This window comes from Trichosurus vulpecula, chromosome 8 (assembly GCF_011100635.1).
Source record: "Trichosurus vulpecula isolate mTriVul1 chromosome 8, mTriVul1.pri, whole genome shotgun sequence".
NCBI lineage: Eukaryota > Metazoa > Chordata > Mammalia > Diprotodontia > Phalangeridae > Trichosurus > Trichosurus vulpecula.
This window is the reverse complement of record NC_050580.1, coordinates 160,639,840-160,666,399: the sequence shown is the minus strand read 5'-3', so window position 1 is coordinate 160,666,399 and position 26,560 is coordinate 160,639,840. Positions and strand designations below refer to the sequence as shown.

General features: G+C 41.6%; 1 protein-coding gene across 2 annotated transcripts in view; it reads left to right on the top strand.

Annotated features, from left to right (window-relative positions):
* AQP9 (aquaporin 9) overlaps window positions 1-26,560 on the top strand; it is a 66,990-nt gene that overhangs the window by 21,190 nt on the left and 19,240 nt on the right. For both annotated transcript variants that reach the window (XM_036734975.1, XM_036734974.1), the window contains exon 2: window positions 15,092-15,218. In XM_036734975.1, coding sequence (XP_036590870.1) covers window positions 15,092-15,218 — 127 coding nt within the window. The remainder of the gene's footprint in view (window positions 1-15,091; window positions 15,219-26,560) is intronic.

Sequence of the window (26,560 nt, the reverse complement as noted above, 5' to 3'; positions counted from 1 at the left end):
TGTATAAAGTTCTACTTTCTTGCTGTTTATGAATTGATTAGTCAGTCAACAAACACTTATTGTGCACATATTGTGGGCAAGACACCATGCTAAGCACTGGGGATACAAAAAGAAGCCAAAGACAGTGACTGTCCTGGAGGAACTCAGAATTTAATGGAAAAAACAAACAAGCAAACAGATACAAAACAAGATATATACACAATAAACGGACAAAAGAAGTAAGGCACTAGAATTAAGAGGGGTTGGGGAGTGGTTTCCTGTAGGGGATGGGATTTAGCTGGGACTTGAAGGCAGCTGGGGAAGCCAGTAGGTGGACATGAGAACATGCCAGACATGGAGCGTCAGCCAGAGAAAATGCATTCTGGGCATGGAAGTGATCCTGGGTTCTTGCTATATTGTTGTACTGAGCCAAAGCTGAAGATGTGGAGAGGCTCCAAGAAAAAAAAAAGGCATTGAAATGTATACAAAATGGACATTCCTACCTTAGAAAAGGTATGAGACCAATTTCATATGAAGAGGCCAGTGAAACTGTACTTGCCTAGAGGGCACAAACTAAATTGATTTTTTAAATAATCTCTAGCCACTTATTTACAAAAGGAATAGGCAGGTGGAACTGAATGAATTTAAATTGATTACCCTAATGTAAGGTGGAGTGCCTTACTGTGGGAAGGGGCTTTTAAGCATCATAAAACTAGAGAGGTAAGACATCTCCCAACACATTACCTGGAGGTGACAACAATCTCAGAGTGGAGGCTCTGAGGGAGTCAAAGGGAAGAAGCTTCCACTGAGCCTAAGCTAAGTGCCCCGGCCCTATGTGAAAGAATGCTGTAGCATCCTACTGAAGAGAATGCAGTACCACCTAGCTTTGGAAAAGAGTCCTGAGTCCATTAAAGAATGAACCCAGTGAGTCCAATGGTTTGACCAGTCCCACAGACATGCTATATACACACACAAAAAAGGGAAAGCAGCTGAGCAAACTGCCTGGCCTAGCCTGGGAGCAGCAAACCAGTAACCAAGTAGCCTTCCTGCCCCAATCCAAAGCATTCAAGCCCCACAAGCGCCTAGCACAATGGCTTGGATGAGCTGCTCATCCTGCTTGCAGCAGATTGGTCTTCCAGCCATCCAATAGACACCAAACCCTAAGAAGAGACAGTAAGCTAAGTAGTGGAGTGACCTGTCCATCTATCATCAGCACTATAGCCCACCATGAAATTCACGAGAACTTCCCAAGAAAGGATACGGAAACTTAGCTGTTCAAGAGTTAAGGGTTGCCTTGTCTACCTATGGGCATTCCTTATACATGTGCCTTTCAGCAATTGTACTGAAAGTTTAGGTCAACCCTTCCCCACTACAGACTCTGTATATTTGTGATAAAATAAGCTCTTGGCGTTGGGGGTAGAAGGAGGAATGCTTCATAACTACTATTCTTTCTATGACATTTGAGAAAATACCTTTACTAACGAACTGAGTCTACTATCTGATTGTTAAAGACAAGCCCATTGGTAGGGGCTTGTGATCTAGAGTTAAGAGACTAGTAGTCACTCATAGGATTACCCCAAACCCCTAAAAGCAGTTACAGACATTACTCTGGGAGTCAGTGAGCCCCAGTGGAGTTATTTACATAGTTAACACTTTCCACTGCTTTAGAGTTGGAAGGGGCCTTATGGGTCATCCAGTTCACTGTAATTTTATAGATGAGGAAATGAAAGACCAGAAAGATCACGATTTACTCAAGCTTCCAAAAGTGATAGTGGCAAAGTCAGGATACAAACTTAGAAGTCTTCTTATACAAAACCTGACACTCTCTTCACTATGTTACTCTGCCTCTCACTTTTCAGACTTCAAAACACCTTTCCTCTCCATTTCACAGATTAGAAAACTGAGGTCCACTGAGGTTAAGCATCTTACCCTTAGTCACTGTATTCATGAGTTGCAGAGCCAAGATTCCTACCCAGGTCTTTTGACTTCTACCCAGGACCCTTTCCACCACATCATGCTGATTCATACAGAATTCTCAACTCTATAGTCAAGCCTTTCTTCCCAGACCTCATTAAAAAGATGCCCTTAACCCCATCTATAAAATAGATATGGTGATACTTGCAGCATGGTATAGCAAATTAAGAGAGCCAGCCTTAGAGGGAGAAGGAATGTTCTTTAAATTCTCCTTTTGCTGTATACTTGCTGTCCAACCCGGGGCAAATGCTTAATCCAGGGGTGGGGAACCTGCGGTCTCAGGGCCACATGTGGCATTCTAGGTCATCAAATCTTTTTATTAAAGGGATTTGTTCTGTGAAGTTTGGATTTAGTCATAGGGCCACACTTGAGGACCTAGAGAGTCACATGTGGCCTTGAGGCTGCAGGTTCCCCCTCCCTGGAGCTCTCAGTGCCCTGGGCAGATGTTGCAGATCATCTGTCAACTTGTGTTGGTGAAGTTCCCTACATGGATGAAACTGCAGACTCAGAACCTGCCCCACCTCCCTCCCCCAAATTCTTGCCCTCTAAATTTTATGAGTTGTTGCTCATCTCACCTGAGTTAATATGCTTTTAAACCTATAGTATGCTGTAAAATAAATGATTGCGTTATTCCTCTCCGGAGCATGATCATTACCTCACCCTTTTAAATTTCACATTTTTTATGAATTGCTTACCATCTTAGTTCTGCCGCAACATCCACATTGTTTTGAAGTTTCTTTTATCCATCCCAGTCACCTCCCACTCATCATCTCCCACACATTCTGACTAATCTTTTCTCTTAGATTGGCTTTAGATTGGCGAAGTTCTTTTGATTTTCTAACTTAAAATACAGGACTGCTGCAAAGGATAAAGAGGAGTACAACACACACACACACACACACACACACACACACACACACACTTCTTTGTAGTTACCCCTGAGGAGCTTACAATCACTATAGTTGGGAAGAAAAAACAACCACCCACATGGAGAGGTATAATTAAGAAGATTTAATACTGCAATCATCTACAATGTCATCTCCCTTTACTAATGCCCATTACAAATTCTTGAAGACTTGCTAAGTGGCATAAGAGAGTTGTTCAGGTCAAAAAAATCCATTGCCTTGTAGCCAGGTTGGCCTGAACTTTGCTTAGATGGCAGATAGACAGTTCATCATGGGGCCTGTATTTCTAGCTCAATTGAATCTACTAGAATTTCTATTACCCTGGTATAGCCTTCAAAAACCCAGGATAACTTCCATGCCTCAGTGGAGCATTGGAGTATTACCTTCATGGGGAGCCACCAATAAAGTAGAGTATGAGTAATACAGATAATAAGTGACTAAGGAGGTCAGAGGAGGAGGAGGAGGAAATGAGCAGGGAAGACTTCATGAAAGAGATGATATTTGAGCTGATCACTGCAGAATAGATAAGATTTGGAAGGATAGAAAGAAAAAGCAGGTACAATATCAATTCAATCAAGAATCATTTATTAAACATCTTGTAGAGGTAATCTACTGTGCTGGGAATTAGGGATAAAATAAAATAGCCCTTGCTCTCAAGGGGCTTAAATTCTAATAGGAGACAATATGCATGTGCATATGTATATAGAGACTTTATCCTCTAGGAAATAGGGAGCCATTAACTTTTTTTTAGTAAGGGAATGGCAAAGGAAAATTGTACTTGAGGAAGATTAATCTGGAAGTAGGGTGCAGACTGGAGGAAAAACTGAGATAGGGAGTTTAGAAAGTTGATATAGTTAGTTCTAATGTGAAGGGTTGAGCACCCGGATCAGGGTAGAAGCAGTGGGATTATAAAGGAAGAGACAATTGAAAAAAATTAGAAAGGAAAAATCAAAGGACTTACCAAATTGTTAGATAAAAGGAGTAAGGGAGAAGAAAAAAATTAGATGACTGACATGTCAAGTCTAGGTAACTGAGGATGACTGAAAGCACATCTTTCGCATTATTCCCATAATCATCCATACATTAGATCACCTGGAAGGTATTCTGTCCTCATATTTCATTCTTCCTCTCTTCTAAGATTCCTTCCTTCCTTCCCACTGTCTCACTACATGTAATGTATAGTGTGGGATGTGTGTTTGTGTGTGTGTGTGTGTGTGTGTGTGTGTGTGTGTGTGTGTGTGTGTAGGGCAGAAGGGTATTCTTTCATCAACAGATTCTCACAGCTTCACCCCACACCTGCCAAAGAATGTCATCATAGAATGTGAGGAGCAGGTAATGAAATATAAAGATGTAGATATAATCATTAAAATGCATTTTTTCTCTGTGTCCCCTTATGAAGAATGAAAAAAGTTTCTCCTTAAATGAATCGACATGGTCAACTCCATTGACTGATGATGATTGACCTTAACCCCTTATAGTCCCTTAAAACACTGAACTCACCAGCTCTACAAAGAATACAGAAAGGGAGCAGCTTGGTGGAGTGTGACCCTTCCCCCTGTCCCCTTGCTTATACCTGGAGCAAAGGAGAGGGGGAAGGGCATTTTGAAGCAGGACTGTTCACCCAATAGGAGATACCACATCCAACAGAGAGCTGTGACATGCACTCTTCAGATGGAGACTTGACAAAAAGAGGAAGCAACTTCAAAGACCTCTGGAAGCAGAGAAGAGAACCAACCCCATGGATTCAAGGGACAGCTACCCCTGACAATTGAGAGTTGAGTTTGGAGAAACGCATACCCTGAGATGAGAGCTAAGCTGAGCAACACCCTGAGCAAAGATTCTGTGCCTGGTCAAGGAGCAGCATGATGATTCCTTGAAGAGAGAAAGAACGTTAAGGCCCATAGTACTAAAGGCATTGCCTTGGTGATGTGTATTCCCTACGTGTGCCACTATCACCCTTCTCTGAATTTGTGCCCACTCTCTCACATCTATTTGTGGGAGAGTGTGCCCCTGGTTTAAGGAAGGAATGTTTTATAGCTATTGTTCCTACTCTGCCATCTTAGTAAACGGCACAGCAAACAGCTTTGATCTAATTGTGTCTATTGGCTGAGTTTTAAGGGAGAATTCACGATTGGGGATTTTATGAGCTTTAATTTTGGGAATGCAGATCCATAGACTATCTTAGTATTTGTGGGTAGTAGTTGCCCTTTGGTAAAATGACCAGAAGAGGCACAAGGGTGGTAAAAATGAAAAATTTAATCCATTTTAATAGATTTTCTTCACTGCCCAGAGAACTAAGAAGAAAAATCTTCATCAATGCTTGGCAATTACAAAGTACTCTAGGGATCTTGAGACCCTGGGGACATGCTTCTTCTCCACGGCAGTCTAGAGACCCCATGCCGGTGTCTCCTGGACCTCTGGTGCCTTGCGCTGCTGGGCACACCACTGTTCCTAGCAATTCTACCACCATCCCCACCTTCCCTCCCTAGCTCTTTTGGACCCATGAGAAAGGATTCCTAGTTGGAGGCCTGTTGGTCATATGGAGAGCAGGTGCAGTCTGGTGGCAAAACTGTACTCACAGCCTTTCCAACTTGGGATTACCTGCCAGAGATTACTCCCCACTAGCATATCATTTGTGAACCCAGGGTTCCCTCCACATCATTCTGAGGTACTGGAATAAGAGTCTTCTTAGACAAACATCTTACTCCACTCTGCATCTGCATTGACTGCTTTCAACCCCACAAAACAAGATGCTCCCTGGTCTTCCCCCAACCTCTTTCCTGCCTCCTTTTCCTGCTTCCCCCTGCTTAGGTTATAAGCTCCTTGAGGGCAGGGACCATCTTTTTATTGTCTTCCCAGGGTAGCACAATGCCTGGCATGGTGATCAGGGAGGACTAGCACCTCTGGTGTGAGGGTTGGCCAAGCCTTTTTCAGGGCTGCTCATCCAGCTTTGGTGTCCACCTGTCATTCACCTCTCACCTGTGGCTCCAAGAAGCCTGGGCAGATGGGCTAAACCAGGTTAAGGCTAATCAACAGGCCTGGTTGGTGAATTAGGGAGACAACTACCCTAAGCATGTGAAGACCTTCCCCCCCCCCCCCCCCCCCCCCGGAATGGACAGGTGGAAACAATTTGTTCCAATGGCTATAAAGGCAGCTGAAGCGGGTGCTATGGAGGGCTTAGAGCTTGCTCAGGCATTGAAGATGCCAAGGTCACCCACTGCATCCCAGGCCATTGCCAGTTGTCTTGACTTTTGTCTTGCCACTGGACTTCATTGACTCTGGAAGGGAGAGTGAGGCTGACTACTTTCTGCAACTCTGCCTCCCTTAAATCAGCAAGTCAAGACATTACCCACTGAGGTCATTGCCCCCCTTCCCAAATGAAGAATGAACAGCAATAAATGTTGATTGGATTGGATTGGATTGCATTAGATTGGGCTGGGTTGGATTGGATTGGATGGGAGGCACCTGAAATGCACAAAGGTGCTGGTCCACAAGTCTGCTTTTGTGCCCCCTTTGGACTAAGAATGTGTTCCACATTTTTTAAACACAATAAAATTTTGTTTAAAGATGTAAAAGCATTCTTGGCTCAAAGGCTATACAAAGACAGGTTGTAGGCTGGATTTGCCCACTGGCTGTGGTTTGCTGACCTTGCACCAAGAAATTAATCTAAAGGAATTTTTTTTTACTTTCAAAGAATTTTGTGGTTCATTCCTTCATAAAGTGAAGAAGCAACCTCTCATTTATCAAATCAAATCAACACTCTCAAGTGCCTGCAGTGAGAGAGCCAGGGTACTAAGTACAGGATGTATAAGCCATGCCCTCAAGGAGCTGAAAAGCTCCCGGGTAGACACAGCATCAGTATCTGGAAAGTATTTTACATCTACAAGATAAACAATTTAAAAGATACCAAGAGGCATTAGATGATTAATTGTAAAATGAGTATTATAGACAACCAGTGCTGTCAGTTCAGAGGAAGGCAAGATCCCTGTAGCCTTGAAGAGGCCGATAAATCACCATAGAAAAACAGGACGCACTTGAGCCGGGCCTCTTCACATGGAAAGGGCATTAGATTTGTTCTCCTTGGTTCCAAAGAACAGAACTAGAAGTAATGAGATGAAGATTTACATTCCGTAGAAAGAAAAACAGTTAGAGTTAGTCAAAAGGGAAAATATCTCAGGAAGGAGGTTCTCCCTGTACAGTGGTATTAAAGAGAAGCATGGATAATCTCTTGGATGAGATGCCATAGAAAGAATTCCTTTCCACGTACTGGCTGGACTCAATAGACTCTGAGGTCACTGAATCTCGGGGCCATAATGGTTCATAAAAACAATGTCTAGAGTATTCTGTTTACAAAGCACTCTCCTCCTTATGAGGTAGATAGTAAAAATATGGTTATCCTCATTTGACACATAAGAAGCTAAGACTCAGAGAAGTTAAGTAACTGGTGCAAGGTCACATAGCTTCTAGTTACGTATTGGAACTGGCATTCAAACGTGGGTCTCTCCTGACTCCGTGCTCAACAACATATAGAGTACATCATCCTGCCTTCAATTATGCCAAATATTTATTACTCGCTTACTACGTGCCCAGAACTGTACTAGCTGGGAATTGTAAGCAACACCAAAGGAAGCACACGCTGTGGTCCCCGACTTTGAGGAGCCTGCAACCTAGCTGAAGCACAATTGTCAAAGGCATTTGCCATCTAGGTGGCTCAGGAATATAAAAACTGTTTGACATTTACCATAAAACTATTTTGACAACCCAAAGGGTTTTAATAGCATTCTGGCACTCCCTTCATGTGACTTAACCACAGTCAATTTAAGAGAGCAGCCAGTACCTAAAGTATCATTCCAGGCTTGGAGTGGCTTGAAGAAGTCTTCTGAGACAGGATGGACCTATCTTTCTTCTCCTGAACTGATCTGTTAATTCACCGGTTATGGAGGACAAACATCTGAGGCAGGTGAAGTTCAAGAGAAACAGTCAAGTTCTACCCACTGCTGTGAGTCAGAAATGGGAAAATAATGGCATACCGCTTGCCTGTCAATCAGCCTCCTCGACAGTCTACTTTGAAATAGTTCCCATCCCCAAAATGACATCTCTTTGAAAGGAAAAATAATGCCAATTATAGACTTTATTCAAGTTTTGTACAAATCAGATTTAGGGGAAATATTACACTACATTTAACCCACTGCAAATGTATCATTGGCAGGGGATTCTTACAGAGCAGTTTCTCCTATAACAGAGGCTCAATCTTTTTTGGGTCAAGGACCCCTTTGGCAGTCTCATGAAGCCCACAGACATCTTAGAATAATGTTTTTAACACGCAAAAAATTATACTCAAATGGTTATAAAACTATTTTTCAAAAAATTTACAAACCCCAGGTTAAAAGGAATTTTGCAAAAAGTGTTTGCAAATCTTAAAGTGTATGCACCCACCCATCTGTTACTATTAACACAATCTGTATCTAGATATATTTGCTTCCTTTACAGTGAGCCATCAGGATGCCCTGAAGAATTCACAAATAATCATAATATAATCCCACTTTTGGACATGACCACAGATGGGGAAAGGAACCAACTTGATGGCTGGACATTTGTCCAGCATTCCCTAAGTTCCTGGATCTGAGAAGGATAAGGGAGGTATTCCAACACGACTCTGGCTTGTGGAGGCATCCGCCTTGGAAGTTCTTCCCATAAGCCTATTCAGCCTCAAGATGAGGGAATTGGGTGATGCTGGGTAAACCACCAACAAATTATTTCCATTCCCCTATGGCTTAGGTGGGGTGAAAAGACAAGTCATGGCAGCACAAAGTAGAACATAAGTACAGAAAGCAGGTAGGAAGGGTTTAAAGGAGGAGGGAGACACTTCTAAACAGGGAAGTTTAGAAAAGTTCCATGAAGGAGGCAGCATTGGACTTGAGCACTGAACTAGATTTCAACAGAGAAGGATGGGATATAGGGGAAGAGGAGGGAGGACTGTTGTAGGCCTGGGGAATGGCAAGAACAGTAATAATAGTTCATATTTGGGTGCTTTGTAAAGCTCTCCATTAAATACATTTTGTGGTTCAGTCATATCTGACTCTTCACGACCCCATGTGGGGTTTTCTTGGCAGAGATGCTAGAGCGGTTTGCCACTTCATTCTCTAGCTCCTTACAGATGAGGAAACTGAGGCAAACAGGGTTAAGTGACTTGCCCAGGGTCACATAGTGTCTGAGGCCAGATTTGAACTCAGGCCCAACACTCTATCCACTGCACCCTCCAGCTGCCTGTGTTTTATTAATATTATTAATAATAATAATATTAATTAATTATTAATATTATTTATTATTAATTTATTATTATTTATTATTAATATATTTATTAATATAGTTTAGGAAGCAAAATTAATTTAGGAATAGAATAGTATAGAACGAGATGGAATGGGATCGAATGGGATGGGATGGGATGCAATTGAATGGGATGAGACAAGATAGAATGTTAGAGCTAGGAGGCAAATTAGAAGTCATTTAGTTCAATCCTCATCATTGTAGAGATAGACAAACTGAGATTTGTATAATTGGAAAATATTTCAGATAGAGTTCAAATCCAGTCTCAGATATTTACTAGCTATGTAACCCTAGGTAAGTCCCTTAACCCTGTTTGCCTCAGTTTCCTCATTTGTAAAATGAGCTGGAAAAGGAAATGCCAAAACACTACAATACTTCTACCAAGAAAATCCCAAATGGGGTCGCAAAGACTTGGACACAAAAATGTCTAAAATGTTTGAAATAATCACTGTTAAGAGAATTTTAACTTTAATACCTCCTCCTTCTGTTAGGCCCACTTCCTTGTGGCTGAACCTTGGCAGGGATGAGAGAATAGTATAAAGTACAAGAGGAGTTGAGAGAAGTGAGAGATCAGCGAGGGCCAGAATAGTTGGCGAAAGCTTGATGGAGGAAGAAGCCCTTAAACTGGGCTTTTGTAGAACTTGGAGAGGTAAAGAGGCAGAGAAAGGGTATTCCACACAAAGGTAGGGGTAGGTAAATGGGGCACAGCATAAAGAACTTATACTCTTTGTCCATTGGAGCACATTTCCGAACAGGTAGAAGATCATGATCTAGAGCTGAAAGGACAGATGAGGAAATTGAGGCCTAGGGAAATTCAGGGTCACACAGGAAGTCAGTCATTAGCAGAACTGGGATTTGAACGCAGGTCCTTTGACTTCAATACTAACACTTTTTTCACTCCACCAAACTGCCTCCTAAAGAAAGATTAGTAGTATGGAGTTCTGGTCAAGGTTTTGCCAACAAAACAACACAATAGTGACAATGATGGACAATTATATGGTGTTTGAAACTCTGTTAAATAAAAAAACCAAACCCGTTCATGAATTATCTCATTTGGATCTCCTAACAACCCCGTAGAGGTAAGCAAAGTGAGATTCAGTCAGTGGCTCCATAAGCCAATCAGTGTCGAAACGGAGATTGAAATCCAGATCTCTTCTGACTCCAAGCCCTATACTCTTTCCAGAAGAGCAGGCACGATCCCTCTGAAAGCCAATCCTATGCTCCTTTAGTTGGGGAAGAAGAGGAAGGAAATAGAGTTCTGAACATTTAAAGAAAGGCAACCACAGTCTGAATCACCAGTTCCCCTAGCACACAGCAACATCAGCGAGCATCTCCAAGATCTGCCTTTCTGGTAGGACGGATACACATGTGGGTGAGAGGAGAGACAATCACATACAGAAAGAAATAGGCAGCTTCAACTTTTAGGAGAACAAAATTGTTTTCAGGACTGCAATCAAAAATTTAAAATTTAATTGGGCTTTGGAAAATCTCACCTGCAATATCCTGCTCTGCACCGTAGTGATGTCTGATTAGGACAGAATTTAGCTCTCTTCTTGTTTCTTCTCAGCTGCTTACCATGTGGCTTGCCCTTCCTAGCAAAGGACAAACAGCATTTTAGCATGTAGAATTTCTGAGGGCAGCATTAATCACAATGAAATTTGACTGAGCAAAGACCTTGGTCAACTAATAAAGTGATTTAAAGCTCTCCAGTGCATGTACATTAGAAAGGATAAAAGCCAGAAAATGTTCCCCCAATGGGAATTCTACCCTAATGCTATCATAGATCTTTTGTGTATTATCATTATTTTGTGACCCATTACTGGTTTGTTCAGGTCAGTGTTTATCTTTAAGGGAATATAATCTCTTACCAGGCAGGAATAGCATCTGGAATCAAAGGACATGGGTTCAAATCCCATCTGATACTTACTACCTGTGTGCCCTTAGACACATCACTTAACTATCTAGGGCCTTAGTCCCCTCATCTGTAAAATGAGGAGTAGGCCCTGATGGTCTCTGAGGACCCTTCAAATTCTATGATTCCTATTATAATACAGCCATGCTTCTTGACCCCATTCCTCTGACCTTTATGTCTGCCCTTTCAGGGAAACACTGCCAAGTTGCCAGTGAGTTTAGAACATATGTCCTGAGGACTGAACTAGATTTAACCAAAAGAAAGCATGGTTTTAGTTTTGAGTTACTGTCATAGATAGGGGCCCTAGAAAAATAAGGGCAAATTCTCCATAAACTGACAAGATATGAATTGGTCCCAGGGGGTCACCTGAAAAGCAAAAATGGGGTTCAATTTTATTTTCAGTTCATTAGAGAGTAGGCAGTTAAATCCGTGACTAAATTTGAAGCTAGCCATGCAAATACGATGGCTAAACTCTATGTCCGCTCCAGAGATAATTAGTCTTCCTACTTCTCTCTAAAAACCGGTAGTCTGAAAAGTCAATAGGTCTTACCATTGGAAGGGCTTGCACAGTCCGTTCCTCTGATTTTGGGTAGCACTCCCAAATCATCCCATATACACACATATATATGCATATGTACATGCATATATATGTGTGTATATATGCATATATATATGTATGAATACAAATCTGTCCTAATTTTAAAGATCTCCCAAGAGAGGTGGCATGGTACAGAACACGAGATTTATTTGGAATCTGGACTTGGATTTGATTCCCAATCTATCGTATCACCTTGGGCTAATTAGTTAGCCTTTCTGGGCTGTCAAATGAGGGAGATGGACTAAATGATTTCTAAGGTTCCTTCCTGCTCCAAATATGATGACTCTGAGATATTTAAAGAAAGCTCTGCTACAACGACCCTCACTGACCTGTTTAGAAATCACCACTGTCAGAAAATTCTTCTTACCTCATCTCTCACACTACAATTCAAGCTTATGTATTTGTGGTTGGTCCCTGAAAGAAATGGAGGATGACTTATGGCTATGAGTCCCTTTATAGATCCTTTCTCAAGTTTTGTTGATAGCTTTTGTTTTTATCTTGTAGTCATTTCTGGATACTCTCCACCCTGACTGCCGTTCTCCTAAAAATGAGGCCTTTCTGGTAGCAAACAAAAAGCAAAACAGTAAAGCAAAACTGATGGACCTCATAACTCTGATAGTACCTGTCACATTCCTTACACACCATACCCCATTTCTCTACTGAAAAGAATAAGGTACTCTTCCCTGGGGCCAAGATTTGTCAGGATGATTACTCAGTATTGGCTTCGTTCGTTTTGTTTAGACTGCTGTAGTCATTATGGTGGCAGCGAGGAACTACATAATTTCTCATTTCAGATCTTATATTCTATGGGTCTAAGCTATTCTCTTTGATCTTGTATTTGTGTGGTTAAATACTCTAAATTTTCTTCTTTAATGAATGCTTTGAAAGTTTCTAATTTTTCCAATCTTTCTAGGTCATTTTCTATCTTGATTTTGCCCTCCAAAATACTTATCATTAACTTGATGTTACTGCAAACTGATCATTTTATTAGACATTTCTTCAACAGATATCTATTGAGCTGTTGTGTGCAGAGCTCATAGATTTATTGGGGGAGACAATGCACGTACGTAGGACAAGCTACAGAGCCAAAGTACGTAATTTAGTCCAAAGTGAGTGGAACAAACAGGAGTAGTTACAGTGGCCATTAGATCCCTGGACATATAGGGATTTAAGTCTCCTTAAATTCTCCCTGCCACAACTTTTCAGGGAGGGGATGAGGTCATGCCAAGGAACAGGATGGGAGAATCATTACTACTATATTTCTCAAGACCTAATTGAATACTCTCTGTCCCTGGCTTGAACCCGGGTTTGGGTCCTCTAACATACATACCAGCTACATGTCCCTGGACAAGTCATTTAACATCTCAATGTCTGGAGGACAATCTTAAGACCACAGGGCACAGGTCTTCAGTGGTATTGAAAAAGGTCCTCCCCGGGAGTTCTTTCCTGGTAAAATCATAAATTTGGTCAAAAAAAAAAAGGAAAAGGAAATGAGTGATTTTGTAGGGAGAATGGTCTACTCCTCACAGTACCTTAAATTAAGAAACTCCTCCAATTCAGAATGACAGACACTTCTAGGAGGAGTCCCCTCTGTAAGAAGTCAATCATACCTTACCAAAATAAACATTTTGGCCTTTTGTCAATGAGAAGAAAGTCTTGGGGCAGAACTCCACCTCATTTCAGATCCCTAAACTAGACTGTCTCCATACTCCCTCATCTCCCAGGCCTACCAAGACAGGTTGCCTCACACTCACTTCCATTATACTCCAGCTTCTAATTAGTCTCCCAAGCCAAACGTTCTTTGTGGACTCTCCTTATTCTTCCTCACTCAACTGCTTTTCTTCGATCATCCAAAAAGCTCTCAAAAACCATTTGCTGACATCAAGTTAATTTCTTGGTGGTCACATTTGTTGGACAATAATTCTTATCATTCCCCACCCATCAAATAGACACATGAATAGTTTTCTGTGCCCTTTTCTATACGATTGTATTGGTGTGTGTGCCGTTGCTGTTGTTTTCCTGTCAGACTGACCCCTGGATTACCTCCAATTTACCCTGTATATGTTTTATACGTACATAGCTATTTGCCTATTGTCTCCCCTATGTTCTCCTTGAAGGAAAGGAAAGAAGTTTCTGCAGTTTTTTGTATCCCAAGTACTTAGCACAGTGCCTGGAATACATTAAGTGCTTAATAATTGCTTGTTGACTTGATTTAACTTATTTGGGGAGCATGGACAGCTAGGTGGCATGGTGGATAGAGTGCCAGGCCTGGAGTCAGGAAGATCATCTTCCTGAGTTCAAATCTGACCTCAGACACTCACTAGCTATGTGACCTTGGGCAAGTCACTTAGCCCTGTTTGCTTCGGTTTCCTCATCTGTAAAGTGAGCTGGAGAAAGATATGTCAGACCACTCCAGTATCTTTGCCAACACAACCCCAAATAGGGTCACAAAGAGTCAAACACCACTGAAACCAATGAACAACAATTTGGGGAGCACCTAGAAGGCAACGTCTGAGTCTTTAAAAAATCATTATTGATATCTTCTGTTTTCGTATCACCTTCATTTTCTTTTTTTAGTTTTATTTATTTTATTCTGAACTTACGAGACAAAACAAGCATTTCCATAGCATAATAGAATAGAAAAAAATGACCGTACATGAAACTGCAAATCTATTATGTATAATTTGCTATTCCAATTGTATATAATAAAGTTATCATGTAACTTTCTTTTCTTTTTTTCTTCCCTCCCTGCCACCTGCTACTGTTAAACACATATATATGTGTGTATATATAAAACCATTCTATACCTCTAATGCTCAGTTCTTTCTCTGTTTTCCACTATATTCCCCTCTATTCTCTTACCCAGTCATTAATTTTAACAAAGAATTAAAAAGGCACAAAAAGCGGCTTAGTAAACCTGAGCAACATATCAAACACATCCAATGTTATATGCAATATCCCATATCTAGAGTCTCCCACTTCTGCAAAGGAGGGAGAGAGGTACATTCTTATATCTCCTCTTCGCAGCCAAGTTGGTCTTTACAATTACACTGTGTACATTTTTATTTTATTTCATGTTATTCATTCCCTTTACACCGTTACAGTTATCACATCTACTATTTTCCTGGTTCTGCAAACTTCAATTTGTATCAATTCATGCAAGTCTTCCCAAGGTTTTTCTTATTCTTCATTTCTTATAGCACAGTAATGGTCCATTACATTCATTTACCAAAACCTGTTTACCTATTCCCCAACTGACTGGCATCATACTTTGTTCCAGGTACATTGCTACTACAAAAGATGCCACTATAAATGTATTTTAGTGCATACTTCCTTTGCCTTTTACTCCGACACAGCCAGTCCAGTTCACCTCCTCTTTGTTCTTTTCCTCTCCAGGTCCTTGGATGTGGTTCTGTGGCCCAAGCCGTCCTCAGTCGAGGGACAGCAGGTGGAACGATAACCGCAAATGTTGGCTTTGCGCTGGCTGTCGGAATGGCTGTTTATGTGACAGGAGGCATCTCGGGTAATTTTCCTCATGTTAATTCTCTCCAGTCACTGCTGTCTTTCACTCCCCATGGACTACCATTGAGAATGAGGATGTTTTAGCATAATAATAACAATAATAATAGCTAACGTTTATATAGCACCTACTATGTGCTGGGCACCATGCTAAGTGCTTTAAAATTATTATCTCCTTTGAGCCTCACAACAACCCTGGAAGGTAGGTGCTATTTGTTGTTCGGTCATTTCAGTTTTGTCCAACTCTTTGTGAACCCATTTGGGGTTTTCTTAGCAAAGATATTGGAGGAGTTTGCCATTTTCTTCTCCAGTTCACTTAACAAATAAGGGACTGAGGCAAACAGCGTTAAGTGGCTTGCCCAGGGTCACACAGCTACTAAGAGTCTGAGGTTGGATTTGAACTCAGGTCCTCCTGATTCCAGGCCCAGTGTTCTATCCACTGTGTATCACCTAGCTACCAAACGTAAATGTCATCTTAAAATATCATAAAAATTACTCGGTGACTCCAGTTCAGCATAGGCAAGCGGCAGAGCCTTCACCTGTAATACACCATTGAAGCCTAGATCTGGTTCAAGCCTTCTTCCCTGGAAGGGAGAAAGTCTGAACTAAGAAGAAGTTAGTTAAATTAAGAACTATCCTGGGAGGTTCAGTACAACCGGATGACCTTTGGATAGTTAGGATAATTCTGAGTTTTACTCTAAATGTTCTGATTAACTTAATAGAAAAGGGAAGAGTCAAGGTAGCCAGAGAACTGTTGGATTTCTTGATCCCTCTCTTTCTAATACTTCTGCTCTACTAATCTTCAAATCTGTACAGCCTCCATCACCCACCTTTTCTATTCCCTCCCTTGTGACAGTATTTTTTTACAAAGTCCATTGCTAATTAGGTGCATTTGAAATTTGGACTTTCTTAATTTCATCTAGGTCTACACTACTATTAGATAATCCTTTTATTAATCTTTTATTGACTTCTTATCCAACTTGTTAGTAACCAAACCTTTTTAACTCAAATCCCCAAATCTACTTTCCACCTTCCCTCCATTTTCTCATTAAATGACCTCATCTCCTACTTTACAGAAAAGATGGCATCTATCCGAAGTGAACTCCCTCAGCTTCTATCCTGCACGCATAAAAATTTTGTATTTTCCTGCCCTCAGAGGATGATGTGGTCTTCCTCCTCACCAAAACCAACCCTCCATCTGTGCCCCTAATGCCCATTCACTCTGATCCCCTCTGGTGCTTTATTCTATTAAACATCCCCACTTTTTTCCCTTCAAATTCTTCCTCTCTGTTGGCTTCTTCCTTTCAACTGGTAATCAGCTTCTTCATCAAAAAAGAAAAAAAATTCCATCACCTTTCTTTGACCCTCCTATCCTCTAAAACTATCTTCCTATTTTTCTATTTCTTTTGTTCACTACCAAACTACACTGATTGCCTCCATTTTCTCCACCATTCATTCAGTCACTTCTTAACCTCTTGAAATCTGGCTTCCCCCCTCACCAGTCTAGTAAATCTGATGTTTCCAAGGTTACCAGTGTTTATCTCTTTACCCTCAAATCTTTTTTTATGTCCTTATTTTCTTCTTTATTCCTCAGTAGGTTTCTTTTTTTTTTTTGGAGGGGGAAAGGCAGGGCAATTGGGGTTAAGTGACTTGCCCAAGGTCACACAGCTAGTAAGTGTGTCAAGTGTCACATTTGAACTCAGGTCCTCCTGACTCCAGGGTTGGTGCTCTACTCACTGCGCCACCTAGCTGCCCCCTCAGTAGGTTTCAATACTGTTGAACACCTGCCTACTTGACATTCTCTCCTCCTTTTGATTCCATGATACCACCTGGCTCTGGTCATCTCTTGACCTCTCTTTTTTTAAAAAGACATTTATTTTGTATCTTTACATCTCTTGACCTTTTCTTTTTTAAATACTTTCAAAAGAGACTTGATTCTTCCCTTGATAATAATTTAAGTGTCTTAACAATTTTCACTGATACTTTTTTTAATTTCTAGTTATTTTAGTTTTCAACATTCACTTCCACAAGTTTTAAATTTTCTCCCCCGTTCTCCCCTTCTCCCTCTCCAAGACGGCATGCGATCTGATTTCTCTCTTCATGGTTCTTCTTCCTCCCACCTTTATGTGGGCATTCCATAAGAGTATTTTCTTTTTTTTCCCTCTATATTCTTTCACTATGCAACTTTATCTATTCTAACAACTTCAATTATCACTTCTGTACAAACTACTACAAAATCTATGCCTTGACTACTTGCTTGAGATGCAGTTGAATATTAGATACTAATATCTAACACATAACCATATAATAACATACCACAAGCCCAACCTATCCAAAGCTTAAGTAGTCATCATCATCATCCCCAAATACTCCCTCTCCCTAAATGTTCCTATGTCTATTCATGGTGACATCACTTTTCCAGTCAACTAGGCTTGAAATTTGGAAGACATCTTTTGACTCTTCCCTCTTTTTATCCCCATATCCAAAAAGTTGACAGGACCTATGAATTATACTTCTACAATGTCCTTCCCCTCTTTCTTCTTTTCTACTTCTATAAGGGTATAGTGAGAGAAACATTGGCCCTAGAATCAAGACAACTGGTTTTGAGTTGTGGCTTTGTCACTTTTTAGTTGCATGACCTTGGGCTGGTCCCTTAAACACTCTGAGCCCCAGTTTACTTATTTATAAAATGAGGAGATTGGAACAGCCTACATTTAAGGTTCATTCCAGCTTGAACCTTTTAGGCCTGATTCAGGTCGTCTTTGCCTTTTACAAAAACTACAGCAGTAGTCTACACACTGGTCTCTCTTCTCTCCAAACCATCCTTCACACTGATACCAATACAATCTTCCTCATTTACGTCTGCCACCACTTAGGGATAGCTGTTGCCATCAGGACCACTGAGAATTCCAATGATGGGAGCTATCCAGTTGGGAGGAATTCCGAGGAAGCTAGAGAGCCAGAGGTCAGGACATGCTTGGGTGAAAATAAAAGCACACACATCCTTGGAGAATGTTGAATGGGGCCAACTAATGGGAAATCTTTGCTACTCTTGATTGTCTGCTAGCCACACTCCTGAAGCTTGACCCCAAACAATGTTTATCACCAGCCCCATCGGACTTGACTGGTCTTGGACGTGACAGTACTTCCAAGATCATCTTGAGCTTCATGACTGGAATCTTAGCTACCAACCTTGGCTTCATTGGGCCTAGAGGCAGTTAGGTGGCATAGTAGGCAGAGTGCTGGGCCTAAAGTCAGAAAGACCTGGGTTCAGATCTAGCCTGAGACATTTATTAGCTCTGGGACCCTAGGATGCTGTAAAATGAGGAGAATAATAGCACCTATCTCAAAGAGTTGTTGTGAGGATCACATGAGATAGTAATTGTAAAGCACTTAGCCCTGCGCCTGGCACATAGTAGGTGCTTAGTAAGTTCTTGTTTCCTTTCTTTCCTGATCTTTATCTTCGAAGGTATCGTCCCCTACTCCCTCAAATTGTAAAAACTTTAACCACTGCCGCAAAACCCACTTGGCTCACAAAGGGACAAAATCGGGGGAACGAGTAAATGTGGGGATGATCATATTATGCTAATGCTCAAAAGCCCTCAGTAGCTCCCCCTACTTAATGAATAAAATGCAAATAGCTTTGTCTGTCATTCAAGGCCTTTTCCCAACTTTAACAGACATTCTTTTTTGCGCCATATTGGATATCCTGTCCCTTCCAGTCTCCATGCTTTGACCACATTGTCTGCTATGCCTGAATAGTCTCCCTAAACATTTCCACCAAAACCTTTCCTTTCTTCCAAGGTCCAGCTCAGGTGCAATCACCTCCATGAAGGCTTCCCAATTAATAATAAGTGATTTCTTCCTCTTCAAAACTTTCACACTACTCTCTTTGAATTTCTATACAACTTTTATATTACAAATTGCATTACAGTCAGTTATTGTATTTCAGATATCTCAGATATCTCCCTACTGGATAGTACACTCCTTGAGAACTGGGATTCTATGTTTTTATCTTTGTTTACTCACCATCAAGCATAGAACACTGCACATAATAGGTGTTTTAGTGAATAAGTATTGAGTTATATTGAATTCAAGTGAATTTAAAGCCCATCAGAGTGAAGTTGAACTTGATATAGTCTTTTTTAAAATTTACCAGAACACAAATACAGAATAGAGAAAAGAAATAAAAACATATCATAAATATAATATCAAAACTTAAACACAAAGTAAGAAAGAAAAAAAGCATGTCATGTGCATAGCAGAACATAAGAGAGGATTCAAAATATGTAACAAATTTTCATTTCAAAAGTCTGGATGAGGGGGTGGAGCCAAGATGGCGGCTGGAAAGCAGGGACTAGCGTGACCTCCCTGCCAAATCCCTCCAAAAACCTATAAAAAATGGCTCTGAACCAATTCTAGAACACCAGAACCCACAAAACATCAGAGGGAAGCAGGGCTCCAGCCCAGCACAGCCTGGATGGTCTCTGGGTGAGGTCTATCCCACACAGAGTTGGGAGCTGGGAGCTGGGAGCCAGCCCACCTGGTGGGAGGAATTAAGTGGCAGATCAGAGCAGGAGTGCACAGCCTGCTGAAGATCTAAGCCCAGTCTGGGTTGGGGGTTCTTGGGGAAGGAGGAGTGCTGGTGTGGCAGAGCTGGCGCATCCCCCCCAAACGTGAAACATAGAACTCTTTAGTCTACAAGCAGTCATACCCTGCTGAAAAACTCAAGGGTCAAGTTAGTTGGTTGGGAATATGGCCAGGCAGCGAAAATGCACCCAGATTCAGTCTCAGACTTCGGATTCTTTCTTTGGTGACAAAGAAGACCAAAATATACAGACAGAAGAAGTTAACAAAGTCATAGAGCCTACAACAGAAACCTCCAAGAAAAACATGAACTGGTCCCAGGCCATGGAAGAGCTCAAAAAGGATTTGGAAAAGCAAGTTAGAGAAGTAGAGGAAAAATTGGGAAGAGAAATGAGAAGGATGCAAGAAAACCATGAAAAACAAGTCAATGACTTGCTAAAGGAGACTCCAAAAAATACTGAAAAATACACTGAGGAAAACAACACCTTAAAAATAGACTAACTCAAATGGCAAAAGAGCTCCAAAAAGCCAATGAGGAGAAGAATGCCTTGAAAGGCAGAATTAGCCAAATGGAAAAGGAGGTCCAAAAGACCACTGAAGAAAACACTACCTTAAAAATTATATTGGAGCAAGTGGAAGCTAGTGACTTGATGAGAAATCAAGATATTATAAAACAGAACCAAAGGAATGAAAAAATGGAATCACTGGAAAAACCACTGACCTGGAAAATAGATCCAGGAGAGATAATTTAAAAATTACTGGACTACCTGAAAGCCATGATCAAAAAAAGAGCCTAGATATCGTCTTTCAAGAAATTACCAAGGAGAACTGCCCTGATATTCTAGAGCCACAGGGCAAAACAGAAATTGAAAAGAATCCATCGATCGCCTCCTCAAATAGATCCCAAAAAGAAATCTCCTAGGAATATTGTCGCCAAATTCCAGAGCTTCCAGATGAAGGAGAAAATACTACAAGCAGCCAGAAAGAAACAATTTGAGATAAATTCTTTTTGGGCAGGTGACCATTTGATGTTACCTCTTTGGGGGTTTCTTTACTTCAATATCCTCCTCTGAAAATGAACCCCGGTCATCTCTATTCCCATAATAGGTTTCTATGGTTGGATTCTTTCTCCTTTGCCTGTGCATTTTTTGGTGTGGTAACACCTTCATTTTTGTAATCACCTCTAGCCCTGGGATACGAAAAAAGGTCCCTCTTGCCCCAGATCTTCAGTTCTCCCCTCTAGCCTGGAACCAAAGTCAGACCTCCAACCTTATGTAAGTACCCACAGCCAGGGGTTTCCTGTCTCACTGCTTCTGCACTCACTGGGCATGTGCTGGTTCCTTCTCACCACCACCGTTCTTTGTATCACAGCTGGGTCTAGTGTTCTTCATCAGCAGAGGTTCCCTCAATCTTCCTGGGCTCAAACACCCAACTCCCCTCACTATCCGGGGGTGAAAAGTTCCTGTGGCTGGGGTCGAGGCAGCCTCTCAAACCAACTAGCCCCAGGACTTGACACTTGTTTAAGGGGCTTGCGGCTTGTTGTTAAAATGGGACCTAGCCTGGAGGCGTTTACTCTTCATGGGACCAAACTTATTTCTGGGATTTTTCTTCACATCTTCTCAAATTGTCCCAGGAAGATCCTGGTTGTGTCCCTATTCTTCTTTGTCGCTACCCATACTTTATTCTCCCTAAGGGGCTATTTTAACTCTTTTCTGGAGGAAAATCTTGAGAGCTTGGAATTTTTTGACCTTCTTGTGTGGGGTGGGGAAACCACACGAGCACCCCAATAATTCACAGAAGCTTCTCAGGTAAGGACAGAAATCAAATTTATTCAATTCTCCTGAGAATAGGGTGTCACCTCTGCCAGGACGGGACCAGCAGAAGGAGGCGAGCTACAAAGGAAAAGCAGCAATAGGTATATTCTAACTCAAGAATTCCTGCCCACCTCTATCCCTTCTCACCATTGGCTGGGAGGCAGGCTTACAATCTAGGTGTGAAAATCTAGACAAAGAACCAGGAAATCAGACAGGGCCAATCCATACAGACTTTCCTTATTTGGGAATCAGCTGCTGAGGTGATGTTTGCAAGGTTAAGGAAAGAAATGAGGAGAAGGGAGGGGGTCATTTTCTCTGGCCCCATTCAACAAAGGAATGCAGGTCATGGTGACCTTATCCTTATTTGGTAAATTCTAGTTCTGAGAAAGAGAACAGGAAAGAGCAGGAAGAAAGAATGCCTGCCACCCCAGGTTCTGAACTCCTGGAGACTGAGTAATTTTGCTTTTTGCCCTCACACAAGTTCTAATATCTACCTTTAATCCTTGAGCCTTCATGAATTCATACACACACACACACACACACACACACACACACACACACATATATATAAATATATATATACACATACACACACATATATCTATATATGTACCTCTTTCCTGCTAAGTCTTCACACATCATTTCTCAGCTATTAAGCCATTACACTCAATCCTCCCTCTTCTTTTATACTAATGTGAAGACTTTGCACACCACTGCTGGTACAAATCATTCACCAGTCTATCCTCAACATTCATCATACTCTCTTACCACTTCCTATCTCCCACCATATCTGCCTTTGTATTGCCTATCTGCGGTACATTTCTCCCATCCCTCAGGATTCTCAATTTAACAGGCTCAGAATAAAATATTGATTGAAGTCTAGAAGATATAAGTGAAACTAAACAATTCAATATGCATGGTCCAAACAAAAGACAGATTATAATAACTACAACTACAGAAAGTATAGAATAAATCGTTGACTTCCACTTGTCCCAGACTAAGGTAATGGGAGATAGCTGTTGCCCAATCTCCTCCATCCATGTAGCTGCCTCATGTAGGTGGTAAATATTTGTCACTATCTGTTGAGTTTTGTTTATGTATAAGCAACAAGAAGTATTCACCACCCCATTCCCTCAGCTGCCAGCAAATAATCTAGGGCTATTCAGTTATCTAAAACCTCATGCACCAGGGAATCTAGGGATTCCTGTAAATTCTGTAGTCCTGCTGCAGTTTCATTTGCAATCACCTCTATGGTTTTAGTAATATTAGTCAAGACAGTTTCATGATCTATATATCCCACCTAAGGTATAAGGAATGCTGTAGTCTTCCTAACCCACCACAGAAAATTATCCCATGAGCTTCACTTGCATAGATGGGTTCTCTGGTCAGATGAGGCCGTATGCTTGTATAACTATACCAGGATTGATGACTCCAAGGATACACTGTCCATAATTCTTATAAAGGCTTAGACACAGGAATGAATTATAAGTTGTAATCATGTCCCAGTGGGTACGATTGGGCCAGGCCTCATATACCACCAAGGAATCTGTTGATCTCCCACAGATGAACATGTATCCTGTGGGAGCACGTACAGAATTTAGTCTTGTAGTATTCAGCAGAGAGGGCACCTTCCTACCCCAACCGTGAGAGGAATTACAAGTGGGGAGGGAGAAAGGATGTAAATCTATTTGATTCAATTTCTGATATATCTGCCATGAGGGAGGTTTTGGCTCTCAAGGTGCAACAAGCATATTCTTAAAACTCTTCCCCGGTATCAAAACAGTAGAGTTGGGGAACCAATAACTACAGTTAGTTGGGATATACATTTTAGCAACCATCAGGTTAAAAACTATAGGATTTTTAGTACAACAATCATACATGATATGGGTATAATTGGGAGTTGTAAAAGAATGAGTATCTCCTGCTACACAACTATACGAAAAGGGTCCTACTTGGACCATTCCCTCTGAACTTCTTAATATAGGACCAAAATTTTGAGACATCATGTAAGTCTTACTCACAAAGGGGTGCCCGGTATCGAAACAGGGCACTGATCAGAAGGTAGCCTCATCAGATAATACTGGGAATAAAGGGGAAGCATACCTCGTAGATGGATACGGATCAGGCCACGTAGTGCGATCTTGCCAACCATGGTACCACGGGGGTCCATTCCTCACCTGAGGGTGTAAATGACATACCCAACATTCCTGAGGTCCAGTATTGACTACTGCTTGCCCTAGTCTCACAAGTGAATTCTGCTGCCACTCTGACAAAATAGGAAGAATGAGTATCATTCTCATAAGAATCCCAAACCACGTTTCCAAGGCCTTTATACCAGCAAACCTTAGACACTGTAATACAAAAATACAATTTACACAGTAAGGTAAAACAGCAACACGGGGAAGGAAAGAAAGAAAGGGAAAGGAAACTGAAAATACAATCATAATCACCCACAACCCTCTAAACAGCAGTCCCTAATAAATAGCATAACTCAAAGCTTGTGCTTCCCTCCAGCTGGGGAGTCCAGACTGCACCTCAGGCATAGCTTTAACTTCTCAGGCTCAGCTGACTCAACACTCCATGCTGAAGGGAGCTCCACAGGTCCTTTTACTCTGGCATGGTGAGTCCAACCTTTCTCTTGGGTCCGGACAGCCGTGTCCAAGGTCAGCCAAGACTTGATAAGGTCCCTCCCAAGCAGGAACAAGCCTTTCTTCCTTCCAAACTTTTATCAGTACCCAATCCCATGGATGGTACCTATGAACAGGAAATCCCAAAGGTGGGGTTTGAGCCATTAGTCCCTTCATTTGTAGGGCCCAAAGGTGTCTGACCAGGGTAGTTACATACTTCCTCAAAAATCTATCTTTTTGTTCAAGCCCAGGGTCCCAACCATACTTTGTTTTCCCTGGATATGGATGCCCAAATAAAGGTATATAAGGGGGAAAATACTATATCTCTGCTAGGTTTAGTCCAAATCCTAAGGAGGGCAAGAGGCAAGCACTTAATACAGGACAATTGTGTTTGTAGAGTTATTTGTCAATTGTCTCTTAATTTCCTGATTCATTCTTTCAAACTTGCCAGACGACGGAGGATCCCAAGGAGTATAAAACTCCCAAGTGATATCTAATGCATGGGCTAGAGATTGCAGAATCTTAGCAGTAAAATGAGTTCCCTGATCCAAGTCTACCCACTCCACAATTCCATACTTTGGAATAATTTGTTCCAACAATACCTTACTAACTGCAGAAGCAGTGGCACGGGGCAACAGGAAAGCCTCCACCCAGGAAGTTAGATGGTTCACCATGACCAGTAGGTACTTTAGGCGTCCACCTGGGGGAAGTTCAGTAAAATCTATCTGGATACTTTGAAAACGTCTCAACCCTGGTGGCCTACCTCCCGATGGGGTCTAGGAGAGGACAGACTTGTTTGTCCTTCGACACACAAGGCATCCATTCACCAACTGTTGGGCTAATGTGTAGAGGCCAAGTGATACACACTGGGTTAGAACCGCATCACACAGATTCTGAACATCCCAATGGCTGCCTTGATGCAAATATTTAAGTATCCGTCTCATACTTGCTTTGGTCAATACTTCTCTCCCATCAGGGAGGAACGAACTTCCATCTCGTTCCTGGGCCTCCATTTCTAGTGCCTTCTGCTTCTCTTCCTGATGGGAGATCTGGGGGAAAAGAGCGAATTAAGACTAAAAGTTCCTCCAACGCTTCAGATTCTGCCATCCCTGCTCTTTTTGCCTCTTCGTCTGCAAGTTGGTTTCCTCTAGCCTCTAGCCTCTAGCCTCAAACGAGTGCCCCCGTTGATGACCACTACTGCGATAGCCTCTAGTAACAATAGGCTTTTTAAGACTTGGAGTATTAAGGTACCATGCACTAGTTCCTTCCCTTTACTATTAATCCTCCCTCTCTCTTCCCGGATTTTCCCAAACACTTGTACTATGCCCCAAGCGTATTTAGAATCGGTATACACATTTCCTTCTTTTGCCTCTAAAAGTTTTAAGGCCTGGTTCAGGGTGTATAATTCACAAGTTTGAGCTGACCAATCTAATGGAAGCTCTCCTGCTTCCACTAAGGACTCTTGATTCCCATCCGCCATAGCATATCCATTCCTCTTTCTCTCCTCTATTACTCTTGAAGAACCATCAGTGAACAAATTAAGTCCTCCTGTTATTGGGGACTCCTCTAAGTCCTCTCGGACTTTAGTTTGGAGGTCAATAATATCCATACAATAATGTTCTAATTCTGAGGCATCACTGCTATTTGAAGTCAAGAAAGAAGCAGGATTTAAATTATTATCTTGGGACAGTACTAGATCATCTTTTCCAACAAGACTGCCTCATATTTCAAAATTGTTGAATCAGTTAACCACCTCCCTGCTCTCTGATTCAAGATTGTCCCATACCTGGTGGGGAACACTTACAATTAAACTCCCTCCAAAAGTCAATTTTCTACTTTCTTCAACCAGTACAGCCATAGCCGCTACGGCTTGAATACAGGTTAGCCAACCCCAAGCTACAGGGTCCAGAATTTTTGCAACTGGTCTTCTTTGCCCCACCCTCTTCTGTGCTAAGACTCACAGGGCCACCCCTTTATCAACATTCATGAACAAATGAAAAGGTTTCTCTAAAGAAGGGAGAGCCTCCTTCAGCCTGTTGAATCCCTCCTTCCCTTCCTCATTCCATTGAATCCTGTCAGGTTCCTCTTCCAGCAAATACCTATACATCGGCTTTGTAAGAGCTGCATAGGAATTGATCCAGCTCCTTAGAATAACCTACCAAACCCAAGAATTTCCTAAGCTCCTGTTTATTCTTTGGTAGGGGTTTTTGTAGCATCCCTGCAACTCATTCTGGATTCAGTTTCTTCTGTCCTTCCCTAATCAAGTGACCCAAATATTTAACCTCTCTTTCAACAAACTGTAACTTATTTCGGGAAAC